This window comes from Mytilus edulis, chromosome 5 (genome assembly GCF_963676685.1).
Source record: "Mytilus edulis chromosome 5, xbMytEdul2.2, whole genome shotgun sequence".
NCBI classification, from domain to species: Eukaryota; Metazoa; Mollusca; class Bivalvia; order Mytilida; family Mytilidae; genus Mytilus; species Mytilus edulis.
Window position 1 is genome coordinate 66,962,246 of NC_092348.1, and position 15,357 is coordinate 66,977,602.

The 15,357-nt window shown below is 31.6% G+C and overlaps 1 protein-coding gene across 1 annotated transcript; it reads left to right on the forward strand.

The window, feature by feature from the left end:
• Positions 1-705: 705 nt before the first annotated feature.
• Positions 706-15,357, forward strand: LOC139524269 (eukaryotic translation initiation factor 6). Its single transcript, XM_071319004.1, has 7 exons — positions 706-931; positions 6,144-6,229; positions 7,039-7,214; positions 8,037-8,147; positions 8,764-8,829; positions 9,441-9,622; positions 14,000-15,357. The coding sequence occupies exons 1-7, from the start codon at positions 825-827 to the stop codon at positions 14,007-14,009; spliced, it is 738 nt and encodes a 245-aa protein (XP_071175105.1). The 5' UTR covers positions 706-824; the 3' UTR covers positions 14,010-15,357.

A 15,357-nucleotide genomic window follows, 5' to 3' on the forward strand; every position in this document is an offset into this window, starting at 1 on the left:
TCGGCATTTTCATGAAATTCGATAAAGGTTCGACAAGCAGTTAATGTAATTAAGAAATAACAAAATGTAAGCCCAAACTGCGACCACTTATCAATTGCAGAAAGAAATACATTTTGTCCTTAAAATGCGGGAAAATTAAAGATATAATTGCATTTTTATATTGCTCTGAATACTCTTTTGATCATAAACAGTTTATGTCCAACTTTCGTAAAATTTCACGGAGAGTCATTCAAGACTTTATCCACATTCGGAACCTAAATATTGACGCCGCTTTGTCTCGCTTTTGGGACATAAATCACAGGCTCGACAAATAAAACAAACAGCATATCGAATCTGAGCAGATAGGGAATTGCTTTAAATATAAGAAAAAGTACGTCGAATTTATAGTAGATTCAGACTTTTACAAAAGATTCGAACAAATATATTTGAGTAAATTTAGTCCCTTTTTATTCAAAATCACAATCCATTGAAAAAAAGAAGCACAAGGCTGATGTGCTTTTGACCAGTTTTTCTTATTCTATGTCGATTGTTTGTTTTATTTTCAAAATTCATGTGTACGCCCGGGCGTTTTGACGTAAACGTAGCTACGCGCATGAAAATTAAGATATTCGATGGTAAATTTTAGGCGTGACGTGAATTTGAAGGAAAACATTCTCATAGTTCGTTTTATTTGTCGATCTGAAATATGGAACAACCCAAGAGCACAATTTCTGTGACGTATTACTCACTACACATTGGATATTGCACGTTGTCGAGAAAGTTTCTCATGATTTCGCAATAATCTTGTTTTTAAACCGAAGATTTGAATTTTTGATATTACTGCTATGGCTGTCCGTGCTCAGTTTGAGGGAAATAATGAAATCGGTGTGTTCAGTAAACTGACAAATGCATATTGCCTTACTGCAATAGGTGGTTCTGAAAACTTTTACAGGTGAGGTTGTTGAGTTATCAAAAAAAATATACAAAATCAACTTTATTTTACTGTTTACATGATTATCAATCAATTGTCTGCTGAATTTAATTGATCTATTCCAATAAAAATGCATCTATACACCACTTTGATCATTATTTTGTCTTCAAATGTTTAAAGTGGGAAATTTGTTCTTTTCTTTGGCTAGCTGTGGAACCGTAGCTCTTAGACTTAGGTCCTTATGTTATTTTTTGACTATTTGCGGATCTATGGTCCGCAAAAAGTCAAAACATAACATAAGGACCTAAGAGCTACGGTTCCGCAGCTATTCTTTGGCTTGGTTGGCATTACAATGGCATGTAAACATATTATATACATGTGCCAGGGTACATTGTATTTCAGCTTCCCAATTGTGAACTCTTCATTTCTATGAAGCAACATTCAAGCAGCACCTGCATTAGTCCAATTAATTATGACAACTTTAATTTTAATTTTTTCTTTGACGCCTTCCTGCGACGTCTTATTAAGGTTCATGTGGACCCAGTGGCTAAAATGGCCTTATTTTCACCTCAAAATTTACTCTGAGTATAGACAAATCTGGGCATCTGTAAATTTTTTAAGGCATAGCATGCCCTAGATAAATAAATTTCAAATTTGTTTTATGTTTTAGAAAAATAAAAACTTACCAGGATTTTGCTATGCACTTTTTTTCATTCCTCCAGAAGGTGTCAAAATAAACTAAGTTGGGAAACAGGTTTTAGAACTTCCCCACAGGTCCAGGTAAGGTAATAATTGAGATGAGCAGTATTAATTGACATGAACAATAGATACCTGACAATAATTGTTTTTTTAAACTGTGTACCTGAGTGGACCATATCAAGGAAAACTCAAATGTTTGTTAATTTTATCATCTTCTGCAGGGACGAAAAAAAGTGCACAGCAAAATCCACAGGGATCTCCATGGCCTGTTTAACGAGGGCGCCCTGCCATTGTTTAAATGTCTTGTGCCATCGTCAAATGACCCGCGCCGTCGTTAAATTGTCTTCCGCCATTGTTCAAATCAAATAAGTTTTCGTTCCGCTCTGCTAATTTTTGCTGAAATTACAGGCTTTGGAATTTGATAAATTGCAAATGTATTGAAAATCAACAGTTATACAGATTTTTTTTCTAAACGCCTCCAGATTTTGAGCTGGTTTTTGATATGTGAGACTACCATCATGTTTGTGTCCACATGTGCTCAACATTTTGGGACGGGGCCATTCGTGTTGCTTTGACACATCTAGTTTGTTATTGTTCTTCAACAAAATGTTTTGAAACTGAAAGGGAAATTCCGCGATTTTTTACTTATCATCTAATTATGTTCATCTTAACATAAAAAACACATTTGCAAAGTTTTAAATTTATATTCCTTCTAATAACGGAGAAAATCAAGTATTTGTAACTTTTTTGGTTGAATTCTCGAGTGGGTCGTGACGTATTAGCCCGATTTATTGAATTCTGGGAAAAAATAAAATCTGTTTAACTCTTATATCTTATCGACAATATACGTAATTAAAAGCGCACAGCTGACGAATGGTCGTAGTCATTAACCACAATATAAGCATGAACGAAAATGAATATGCATATACCGTTTTGTAATGATGAATTAAATTCCTATTAAATTATCTCTAGTAAATGTTTTCGAATAAATTTCATTAATTATTGTTGAGATTTTTTTCATAAAATATTTATTGAACATTTTTACTGATATTGAACTGAAAATATTTCAGTTCTATTTACCGTTATTGTCTTGATAATCATTTCAATGCAACTAAAGTGTGAGCAGAGTGTGTATATTATTTTGTAAAGGTCACTGTATATTTCTCGGCTTGAGGTCAATTTGTTTACCTTGTAGCTATTTAGCCGCAGGTGTGAGTTCAAGCGAACACAGGTATACATGTTGTTATTTGGAAAGGATAAACAGAAAGGATTAGTAGAAAGAGTATGCTGTCACGATTTTAATACACTAAGATTTAATACACGATGAGAATAAAGATACAATAATTAAATTGTGTAAATTATTTGAAAATAAAATTCAGATTCGTAATTCCGAAAGTGCATAAAAATACAAGGAAATAATTTTTGATTACTTTCTTAGCTGCAATTGGCGTAAATGAAGTAAAAAATAGTAGTTTTAATCTTTAATAAAAACTAAATGCAATATTACCCAATTTGATATACCATTGCAAATCTGTTTGATATCATTGACTTTACCGGAATTTTTTTAACTTGTATTCAAATCTGGCTGTGTTCAAATACTAATAAAACTATAGCAATTTTAAAGTTTTTAATTGAAAAAAAAATACAACATACAAAATGCATGATGTTTTTTAGTTTCTTTTTAACATTTTATTCTTACATAATTAAATTCATTTGACAATCATTTACACGAACTTTTTATGAAAAGAATACCAATTATCTAAGCTAAGGCATTTTTTTTTTTGAGGATTTTTTTTAAAAATTCTATGATAATATTTGTGCAATGTTGAACATGATAGCCGTCATTAATCCAAATAATACAGTAGTTGTAATAAAACTTATATCTTAGTCATGCATAACTGAGATTGACGAATTTAGAATAGTTCGTCCATACATCGTTGTTCTTGAAACAATCATTATTAGTATACATACATGTAAGTTTCCTGACGTATAAGCGCCTTTGAGGATGAGCTCCAGAGAAAGCAGACTAGTAGCGTTTCGTTCGTTCGTTTGTTGGGAAAGGAGAGGAAATGCAACCACTTGTACAGATAAACGCAGAATTACCATATACGCATTTATAGTCAATACAATCAGAAAGAGTTCCCATCGTTGGACAGGGAATATGAAGGCTTCCAAGAATGAACAAGTGACATGTCGAACTCTGAACAGTTAGAAAACGGACTATCGACATCGACCGCTTGTTCTTGATATTTGAAACTGCATGCATATATACGTATACGTTTATGATAGTGATGAGTTCTTGCGACTGACAAAAACTAAATTCCTTCATGGTTATATCTTGCCATACTTTTATATTGGTTTGTAACATTGTGTAAGGTGATTACTCAAAATCGTAATTTGAAAATCCTGTTTGTGAGATGTAGATTCATTTCAATACAGAAATTTCGTCTATGTATTAAGTTCCACAAGTGTATAACACGGGGAAGCTCTGAGGGTCCATTACTCCCATTTTGTTTGGGTGTGAACCATCGATGTTTACAGCAATATCAAAGAATAAGATGATGATGGTAGAAAGAACTATGGGCGTTATGTGGCAAATATTACATGCATATCGGACCATGAGTTGTCAATCTGTATGAAAAGATTTCCAATACAACCATGTTATTGAGAAGCAAGGTTTACATGCTATACTCTCGTACTAGTATTACAGGGTTCTTGTGGCGTTCACCTTAGACACACATCTTTTTAACGATGTTTAAAAAAAACGACAGAAACAATTTAATGTCATATTTCCATTTTTTTTTATAAATATAACTAAAAGTCTTTTAACTGACAAGAATACCCCTATTTAGCGGACAAGTAATTTATTCTTTTTTCTGTAATTAAATACCAAGAACGAAAATAACTCCCGAAATTAATTTGAAACTTTGATACTCAAAAGTTTCCCAGCAAAATATTCACATCCCTCAAGGGGATAATTAGTGTTCGTCCAGTGGCATATATAACAATTGTGATGACGAATTCCTTCCTTTGTTCGAGAACAATCTTATTGAAATATAAATCTGTGATTTTACTATTTCCCGTGACAACTTCAATGAACCAAAGCAAAAGTTATACATCGACCTGTATTTAAATCAAATTGGTTCTCTTCTTCTTCTGGTATACAATAGTCTATCGACATTCAATGATTACATACTGTTGGCATACGTGGACTAGTCTATTTACAAAACTTTTACCCCAATTTATTCAAAATATATGATTTTTTTCTTATGTTTAATGTATACATGTATATATTTTAAATTGCGCTTTAGTTCCATAACTTTCTACCCAGTCGTATAAACGAATCGTCGGCAAGTGCGTACATTTTCTTAAATCAATATTTCTGGTATGTTCCAATCTGTCCTTCACCATTGACAATGAGTATATATTACATTTTCCCAAATTCACCCTTGGAAAAAATATTTAAATAGATTTTAATTTCATCAAATCTTATTTTTTGGGTATTATTTATATTTTTATGAATAATATTCTTTACACCAGAAATGTTATTCATAAACAAGCGTATGAGTTTAGTAATGACAAGTAAGACAGAGTTGTATATTATACATCTGATAGTTCACAATGGAAAGTTATAAGTTATCAGCCGTGTACACTGATCAATACATGCAGAAGTGAAACGATGCATGAACTTGCAAGCCCGACAGGAAATCGCTTGAATACCTGGACGTGTCACCTCACACCCCTCACAATACCTTTGAAAGTTATACCTTTAGCCATGCTGGTGATCAGATGAGGGAAGATTATAAGTTATTTGAAAAAAGTTTATTACTTTAAAGAATTATGAACAAATTAGATTTTCGAAAACAATTTTCCCGGAACACTTATTTATGATTTCAACTTTGACTTTTTACCTAATTCCAATATCAACAGTTTAAAAACAACAGACCATGGTAATTTAAAAAAAATAAGAATATTTTCCGTATCAAGTTAGTAAGTCGGATAAAAAAAAACGTACGATTGACAAGATATCGACACGCAATTGCGACTACATCGGTTACTGTAGTTTTGTTCCTTTTGGGTTTATAGACATATCGATTTTATTTACCGGGAAAGAAGACAAAATGGCTGATCGTAGAGAAATGATACTCTAAATTTAAAATCGATGGTGATCGCTTATCTAGCGGAATAAAACTTTAATATCTATGAATTTGAGCATTTTTATACCGAATGAACATAATATCAATTTTTGATTTTTTTGCGAAGTTTCCCTTGAAACACAATGCTTATTACCTCAAAATCAGATCAAGTACAAATTTGGGTACCATATCTTTCACCATTATTGAGTTATGTCCATTTATAATGTCATATGGATGCAGGGGCATGATCTGTGTCCCATAGACACATTCCCCATATATACATGATATATATATCCATGTTTCTTGTGAAACAATTTCTATGTGCAGCCAAATAGCACTTTGTCTGATATAAAATAAAATAATTTTACATTCCATTTATTTCGAAATTTATTTTTCAGTGTGTTTGAAGGTGAATTATCAGAAACTATACCTGTAGTGCATGTCAGTCTTGCAGGATGCAGAATTATTGGGAGGATGTGTGTAGGTATGTGCAGATCTTAAGTCATTAATAATAATTTAAGGTAGTTAAATTATAGTATACCTGTTATTTCGTTATAAAAATGAAAAGTTATCTACTTACAATTGTCAACTTGGAGTGTTTATTGCATCAGAACAAAAATCATTTTAAACAAAATTTCAATAAAGTAATGTTAACTGTTAACCAAGTTATTTAGAAAAGAATTAAATAAGCCTGAAGAACCAAAGAGACCTAATAAATATTACCTCCCCTTGGTAGATAGATGTATAGGTTACAAGAGCGCAATTATTCGTAATGCATTTTCCATAGGGTACCACTAGTGTTCCGTATTTTTTTCTCGAAGACTACACAAACTAGGGAAAAACAGGTAGCAGTTCCTGTTACTAGAAATGCCAGTGTTGCATTACAACCAAAAAAATATATAGGGTCATGCGGCTCAAATTGACTTAAAATGCAGTTGAAAAAAATCGTCTACTTTTTTCTCTTAATGAAAAAGGCATATTTTTAATGGCTCCGACGTGCAGAAATGGAAGATATTTTCTATACTTCGTAAAATGTGAATATGATTTTCGGCAATTTTTAAACCTAATTGGATAAGCTTTCGATTAAATGTAAATCCAATCCTGCATCAACCAATCAGAAGCCGTATAGGATTCTATTCTGAGTACCATCTTGGGGTAAAAAACTTGCCGGTAAAATGTAAACAAATAATTGCGCTCTTGTAACCTATAATCCAGATCAATGCAAAAAAGTTCAAGTGCATTTAGAAATTGCTTTTTATTATTATAACTTTATGTCCTTTACTTTTTAACCAGGAAACAGAAATGGATTACTTGTTCCAAACACAACAACAGATCAAGAATTACAGCATATAAGAAATTCCCTTCCTGACACTGTTAAAATACAAAGAGTTGAGGAACGGTTATCTGCCCTTGGTAATGTTATCACATGTAATGATTATGTTGCCTTGGTACATCCAGATTTAGATAGGGTAAGTAAATGAAATGTCAGATTAAATGCTCTTGAAGAAATGTTTGTTGCATGAATTATCTTTTGACATAAAGATATCAAGCTAGTTATACACTGTAATTTTTTTTCTCCATATTTCAGCATTATCATGGTTAACTTTTGAAGCCACAGATATAAATGTTTTGTTTTATTCTCTTGCCTTGTAACAGACATTCTTACAGGCCCCATTGGAAATTTTCAAGCCACCATTTACAGTCTCCTAGTAATTAGTTTTATAAACAAAGACACAATTAACTAGTATGCCACTGGTATTAAAAAACTTTGCCAGCAGTTAAGGAAAACTAACAGCTCTATCACTCACAAGTTGATTTTATAAACAGTGTGTCAGTTTTGCAGTTGACTGAAACAAGGCATAACTGATATAGAAAAGATAAGCTGAAGGGGTCTGTTCGATCAGATGTCAACTGCCTTTAGAACAATGCAAACATGTATTGTACCCACACCCTGTAGCAGCCTGCATGTATTTAAGTTATTCAAAACTATGAATTTGCATTTCAACCTATACTTGACCAATAATAATAGCCATACAGCAAACACATTGAACAAAATACTATAGTACTTTAATAGAAATTCTATGTATACATAACAGATCTGTCATTACATGGTAGATGCATGTTTGCCAAAAGATGTAAAAAATGGTTTGTAAGTTCGTCACTCCAAAAATGTCTCAAAACTTAAACTTTGTATACAGATGATTTGGAAGGTGAAAACTTCTACATGAATCTTTGTTTGGTGAATACATTAGATCTATATAAGTATAAAATATTATTTTAAACCATTTCAGGAAACGGAAGAAATAATCTCTGATGTGTTGAAAGTAGAAGTGTTCAGACAAACAGTTGCAGACAATGTTTTAGTAGGCAGTTATTGTGCAATCAGTAATCAAGGAGGACTGGTAATTTGATTTTATCTAACTTTGAACAAATTTAAATATAGCCAAATCAGACTGCAATCCTGGTAAAAAAAAAATTAAATTACAAATTGTGACTTGAATGGAGAGTTTGCTTATTAGCACTCATACCACATCTTCTAATATCTATTTATAGTATAACTGAAACACATTAGAGCTTGTTCAAATACATGAAATAAGCACTTATAGACAGCCAATGAAGGTTTGAAATATGCCATAACTATTGCCATTAACTTTATAGTTGCAGTTTTAGAATTAAAGAGTTTTACTTGGTAAATTTTAATTTAAAGCAAAATATGACACTGTTCCTGTATGGTTGACCACTACACTTAATTTGTCCAGTATGACCCATTATAAACACATGTGCACAACAGAACTGGTCACAAGTTGTTTACCTTTCAGCCCCATACCTTATATTTAAACAAGGCTATCAATAATTTGAACACGAGACATAACATCAACAGAAATTGACTAGGTGAAATTGTTGTACGAGTTATATTTATTAATTGAAATGTGTGTAATTATTTTATCTGAACACATATCCCATGTCATCTACTTTTAAAAGTTATGCAATTAATTATGTTTTGAAAATAAATTGTAGGTACATCCAAAAACCACCATAGAAGATCAAGATGAATTATCCTCATTATTACAAGTTCCTCTAGTTGTAAGTTTTCATTTGTCTAAAAGAATATAATAGGTAGTATATTTATAAAGGTGGAATTATAAACAGCTATAAAAATCAGTGTACCACTTATGTGTCAAACGGTTTGGAAGTTGTTTACTTTCTCAGGGAATTGAGGAATTGGGCAAAATATAATAATAAAATAGTCATATTTAAAGTTTGAAATTGCAATGGCAGCAAACTGTATGTCCAGTGAAAATTTAAAAATTCATAGAAAATATCTGCTGGAAAACAACATTAGGACACCAATACAACCAACATGACCAATAACAACATTTTTAAATTTAAAAATTGCAATGGAAGCACACTGTACTTTCAGCGAAATTCAATTAAAATGACCAGTGGAACACAACATTCATGAGGACACCACAACAACCTATACGATACCAAATGGATAATCAAACTCATAAGTTTAATACAAACAGACAATGCTATATCAATATCAAAAACACAAAAATAACAATACCAGAAGACAAACAACAGTACACAGAACACAACATAGAAAACTAGAGAATCAGAAACACAAAACCTTTAAAAATAATAACATGGCCAGCTGTAAATCACTATAAGTTCATTTACTCTTCGTATTTTAGGCAGGTACAGTGAACAGAGGCAGCGATGTGATAGCAGCAGGTCTGGTAGTCAATGATTGGATAGCATTTTGTGGACTAGATACAACCAGTACAGAATTATCAGTTGTAGAAAGTGTATTTAAACTCGGAGATAGACAACCTAGTTCAATATCTACAGAAATGAGAGAAAGTTTAATTGATAGGTAAAGACTTACTACTTTGGATAATTCATTTATAAAATGCTACACTTTTATTCCCATACCAGTAATGCCAAATAAACTGTCCTGTAATACTCAAAAGTATTTTTGTACAAATATCAGAATTAGATATGGACATATTTTTCAAGCATTATAAATTTTCTCCCAGACTAGATAGCTTGAATACTATACCATACATAGTAAGCCAATGCTGACTTTTAAAGTCTTCTATTAATATATAAAACAGAAAATATCCCATTTAGCCATTTCACCACCAGCATTAATGTGATCTAAAAAGAAATTGAAATATATCTCACAACTTCCAACCATCTAAACACTTCCTAAAAAATTGCAATGGTCTGACATAGGTTGTGCTACTGACTAATTCTGTAAAAAATTATGCTCATTTTAACCAAATTATTCAATTTCTGTGAACTTTTAATCTTGAAGGGACTGAATTGACCCTGTTATATCAGAAGCATATATTTTACCATTACGTAATAAATATCAGAAGCATAAATTTTACCATTACGTTAAAAATGTAACTTATGTTCAATGCACTGTAAAGGTACTTGATTTGTGTATTAACACTATCTGTAGAAAAACCATTGGTTAATTGACAAAAAAAGTGTTTTGCTTTTCCACTTTTAGTTTATGCATAACACATGTGACAAATTAAACAAATCAATTCAACATATGCATTTTTTGGTGTCTACACAGATCATTAGTGTCACCCATTGTATAGAAGCAAAAATGTTAGCTATACAAATTTTTTGTCACAACAGGAATAACTTGACGCTTGAGTACCATCAGGGATTTTGGAAATGTAATTAGTTAAAAAAGCATTGACTAAAGATCAGTTAAAGTTAAGTTGTCGATTGTGAAACTGATATATCAATATTTGTTGTTTTGATAAAACTCAAAATCCATTATATTATCAGATTATAAAAGAACTTGAGTAATTTGTTAAATTATGCCTTTTTATACGATTGCAAAAACTAAAAAAAATTTGAATTTGTCGTATATTGGTATCACGTCGGCGTCGTCAGCATCGTCCGAAGACAGATGGTTTCCGGATAATAACTTTAGTATAAGTGAATAGAAATCAATAAAATTTTAACACAATGTTTATAACCACAAAAGGAAGGTTGGGATTGATTGTGGGGGTTTAGGTCCCAAAGGTTTAGGAATAAGGGGCCCAAAACAATCATTTATCTAGTTTCAGGACAATAAGTTGTGTATAAGTATTTCAATTGTTTTGAAATTGTACCACAATGTTTAATACCATAAGTAGAAGGTAGGGATTAAAGGGTTATGGGGCAAACTGTCTAGGAATTAAGAGGTAAGAACAAGTATTTTTCTAGTTTCAGGACAATAACTTGTTAGTAAATGTATGGATCTCTCTGACATTGTACCACAAGGTTCCATATAACAAAGGGAAGGCTGGGATTGAGTTTTGGGTTAATTTTCCAGAACATATAGGAATAAGGGGCCAAAAAATGGGCCAAAAAAAGCAATAACTTGTGTTTAAGTGTATGGATCTCTCTGAAATTATACAACAAGGTTCTATACTACAATGGAAAGGCTGGAATTTAGTTTTGGGGTTCTTGCTCCAAGGGAGGTTTCAATATGTTTGGGGTAAAAAAAGGGGCCCAAATAAGCATTTTTATACGACCGCAAAATTTGAAAAATTTTTCGTCGTATATTGCTATCACGTTGGTGTCGTCGTCGTCGTCGTCGTCCGAATACTTTTAGTTTTCGCAATCTAACTTTAGTAAAAGTGAATGGATATCTATGAAATTTTAACACAAGGTTTATGACCACAAAAGGAAGGTTGGTATTGATTTTGGGAGTTTTGGTCCCAACATTTTAGGAATTAGGGGCCAAAAAGGGCCCAAATAAGCATTTTCTTGGTTTTCGCACTATAACTTTAGTTTAAGTTAATAGAAATCTATGAAATTTTGACACAAGGTTAATAACCACAAAAGGAAGGTTGGGATTGATTTTGGGAGTTTTGGTTTCAACAGTTTAGGAATAAGGGGCCAAAAAAGGGCCCAAATAAGCATTATTCTTGGTTTTCGCACAATAACTTTAGTTTAAGTAAATAGAAATCAATGAAATTTAAACACAATGTTAATGACTACAAAAGGAAGGTTGGTATTGATTTTTGGAGTTTAGGTCCCAACAGTTTAGGAATTAGGGGCCAAAAAGGGACCCAAATAAGCATTTTTCTTGGTTTTCGCACCATAACGTAAGTATAAGTAAATAGAAATCTATGAAATTTAAACACAAGGTTTATGACCATAAAAGGAAGGTTGGTATTGATTTTGGGAGATAATAAGGGGCCCAAAGGGTCCAAAATTAAACTTTGTTTGATTTCATCAAAATTGAATAATTGGGGTTCTTTGATATGCCGAATCTAACTGTCATGACTGTGTATGTAGATTCTTAACTTTTGGTCCTGTTTTCAAATTGGTCTACATTAAGGTCCAAAGGGTCCAAAATTAAACTTAGTTTGATTTTGACAAAAAATGAATCAGTTAGGTTCTTTGATATGCTGAATCTAAAAATGTACTTAGATTCTTGATTATTGGCCCAGTTTTCAAGTTGGTCTAAATCGGGGTCCAAAATTAAACTTTGTTTGATTTCATCAAAAATTGAATAAATGGGGTTCTTTGATATACCAAATCTAACTGTGTATGTAGATTCTTCATTTTTGGTCCTGTTTTCAAATTGGTCTACACTAAAGTCCAAAGGGTCCAAAATTAAACTTAGTCTGATTTTAACAAAAATTGAAATCTTGGGGTTCTTTGATATACTGAATCCAAAAATATACTTAGACTTTTTATTATGGGCCCAGTTTTCAAGTTGGTCCAAATCAGGATCTTAAATTATTATATTAAGTATTGTGCAATAGCAAGTCTTTTCAATTGCACAGTATTGCGCAATGGCAAGAAATATCTAATTGCACAATATTGTGAAATAGCAAATTTTTTTTTAATTAGAGTTATCTTTCTTTGTCCAGAATAGTAAGCAAGAAATATCTAATTGCAAAATATTGTGCAATAGCAAGATTTTTTTTTAATTGGAGTTATCTTTCTTTGTCCAGAATCAACTTAAATCTTTGTTATATACAATATACAATGTATATTCACTTTTTACTACCAACTGATAAATTAAAATAATCTTTACCATTCAGTGATAACAAGCAGTTTTTTTACATCTTAATATTTTATGATGTATTTAAATGAGTAGTTATTGTTGCAAACTCCATTAGAAATTTTAATTGAGATTAGTTTTGGAATAAGGGAAAGGGGGATGTGATTAAAAAAATTGGGTTCAATTTTTCTCATTTGAAATTTCATAAATCTTGCTCTAAGAGAAAACAATAATTTTAAGTTCATTAGAACACATTCATTCTATGTCAGAAACCTATGCTGTGTGAACTATTTAATCACAATCCAAATTTAGAGCTGAATCCAGCTTGAATGTTGTGTCCATACTTGCCCCAACCGTTCAGGGTTCAACCTCTGCGGTCGTATAAAGCTACGCCCTGCGGAGCATCTGGTTGTAGTTTCCAGTCAATAACTTGTGTTTAAGTGTATAAATCTCTCTGAAATTATACCAAGTTTCCATACTACAAAGGGATTGTTATGGGGGGTTATGGCTCAAATCATTTAGCAAATAGGGGCAAAAAGGGGGGAAACAAGGGTTTTCTGGTTAAAGGACAATTTAGACAATTTAAAAGCAGTGTAAGGGAGGTAATCCAATTCCATTTGAAGAATACTGTTATATGTATGTTTGATTACCTCACTTAATTGAAAATTATGTATTAAGAAATGATGAACCTCTTGAGAAGATTTGCTGTAAAAAATATTTTTTAGAAATTACTATTAATTACCATTAATTTTAACCATGACTGTACGACATTTTATATTTTAATATTTTATGATGTATTTAAATGAGTTGTTATTGTTGCAAACTCCATTCGAAATTTTAATTGAGATTATTTTTGGAATACTGGAAAGGGGGAGGTGAAAAAGAGAGGGGGTACAATTTTTCTCATTTAAGATTTCAGAAATTAAAAAGAAAATTTCTTCAAATATTTTTTTTTGAGGGGATTGATATTCAACAGCATAGTGAATTGCTCAAAAGCAAAAACAAATTTTTATTTTCATTAGACCACATACATTCTGTGTCAGAAACCTATGCTGTGTCAACTATTTAATCACAGTCCAAATTCAGAGCTGTATCCAGCTTGAACGTTGTGTCCATACTTGCCCAAACTGTTCAGGGTTTGACCTCTGTGGACGTATAAAGCTGCACCCTGCAGAGCATCTGGTTTCTGCATACATTAATGCAACATTATTTTGTATATTTCAGTATGACGTAAAGACAACAAAGAAATTACAAATGGATGAATGAAGAATGCATGTGTGCACGAAGATGTGAATGCTTAACCAGAACACAATTGAGAACCCATATATACAACAGGGCTAATTGGTGATGTGGCCGAATAAAGTACTCATCGGAGAATAATTTCATCCTTATAGACTTGTTCAGATCTGGGCCAGTTAAAAAAAACATGGAAATCTTCAACAGTTATGCTAATCTGGTGAATTCTTTTAACCCTACAGATTTATTCAAATTTTGACCAGTAAAAACACAGAAATCTTCAACATTCATAAACTTATTGTAAAATTAAAACATGTGTATATAGTATTTTTCTGCTGAACTGTTTAGAATCTTTATACCCAGCTACATTAATGGATGGGTATTATATGGGTCTGTCAGTCTGCCTGTCTGTCTAATATCAGATTAAAGATTTGATTACTAAAAATTTTAATCAACTCAACATGGATCTGAGTACACATACATGTTCATTGTGATGTAAACTATTAAAAATATATTCCAATTAGGGTTAGGGGCGTTGCACATTATTTCAGGGAAGTCATTGGAAAAACAAACCATGCATTCTATATTTTGATGAAATATAAAGTGAATTATTTTGATATACCGGTACATTTAAGAAGAGCTAACCTTGGAATTTTGGAATACAGGAAGGATTGAGATCCACCATCATAAATCTTAGTGCTATAAATAAATAACTCCATCACTGTCATTAATTTTGTTTTGTTCAGAGATATTTGCATTTTGAATACTCTAAACACATAGAAAATTGGAAACTTTTAATTCTTCAATGTACATATGAAAAGTTTTGTAGAACATCTAGAATTTACGTTTATATATATCCCGATAACAATTTTTTCCAGAAATGATGTCAGCATGTTACAAAAAAAAATAATGTTATTTTAACAAGAAGGAAAGAAAAATCTAGGAACAGATAAAAGAATACTGTAAAATCAGAAATTATTGCGTGCATTTATTTGCGATTTGAATTTTGGCGCTATTCAGAAAAATCCTATTTAATTCTTAACAAAAAAAATCAAAATGCAAGTTTTAATTTTTGCGATGATAACCCTGTCACATTTTTTTGCAAAAAGAAAAACATCGCAATAATTTCAGAATTTACAGTAATGTAAAATTTAAAGGTTATTGATAAAACATATATGTACTTATATGTATATATGTCAAATTGTCAACGCAGAATGAAATATTAACAAGGTAAATAATTTGATCATGTAAACAAATATGTAAAGTGCCAATTACATTTATCATAAATTGTCATATAGAATTTATTTTCTAAATACTGTACGAAAATAAATAACAAGATCTGCAAA

What these genes read in the sequence shown, in the direction of transcription:
- LOC139524269 (XM_071319004.1), top strand. Translation starts at nt 825, where the DNA reads ATGGCTGTCCGTGCTCAGTTTGAGGGAAATAATGAAATCGGTGTGTTC. An exon ending in TATTGGGAGGATGTGTGTAG is followed by an intron (nt 6,230 to 7,038) that starts GTATGTGCAGAT and finishes CTTTTTAACCAG; the next exon opens with GAAACAGAAATGGATTACTT. An exon ending in TATTACAAGTTCCTCTAGTT is followed by an intron (nt 8,830 to 9,440) that starts GTAAGTTTTCAT and finishes TTCGTATTTTAG; the next exon opens with GCAGGTACAGTGAACAGAGG.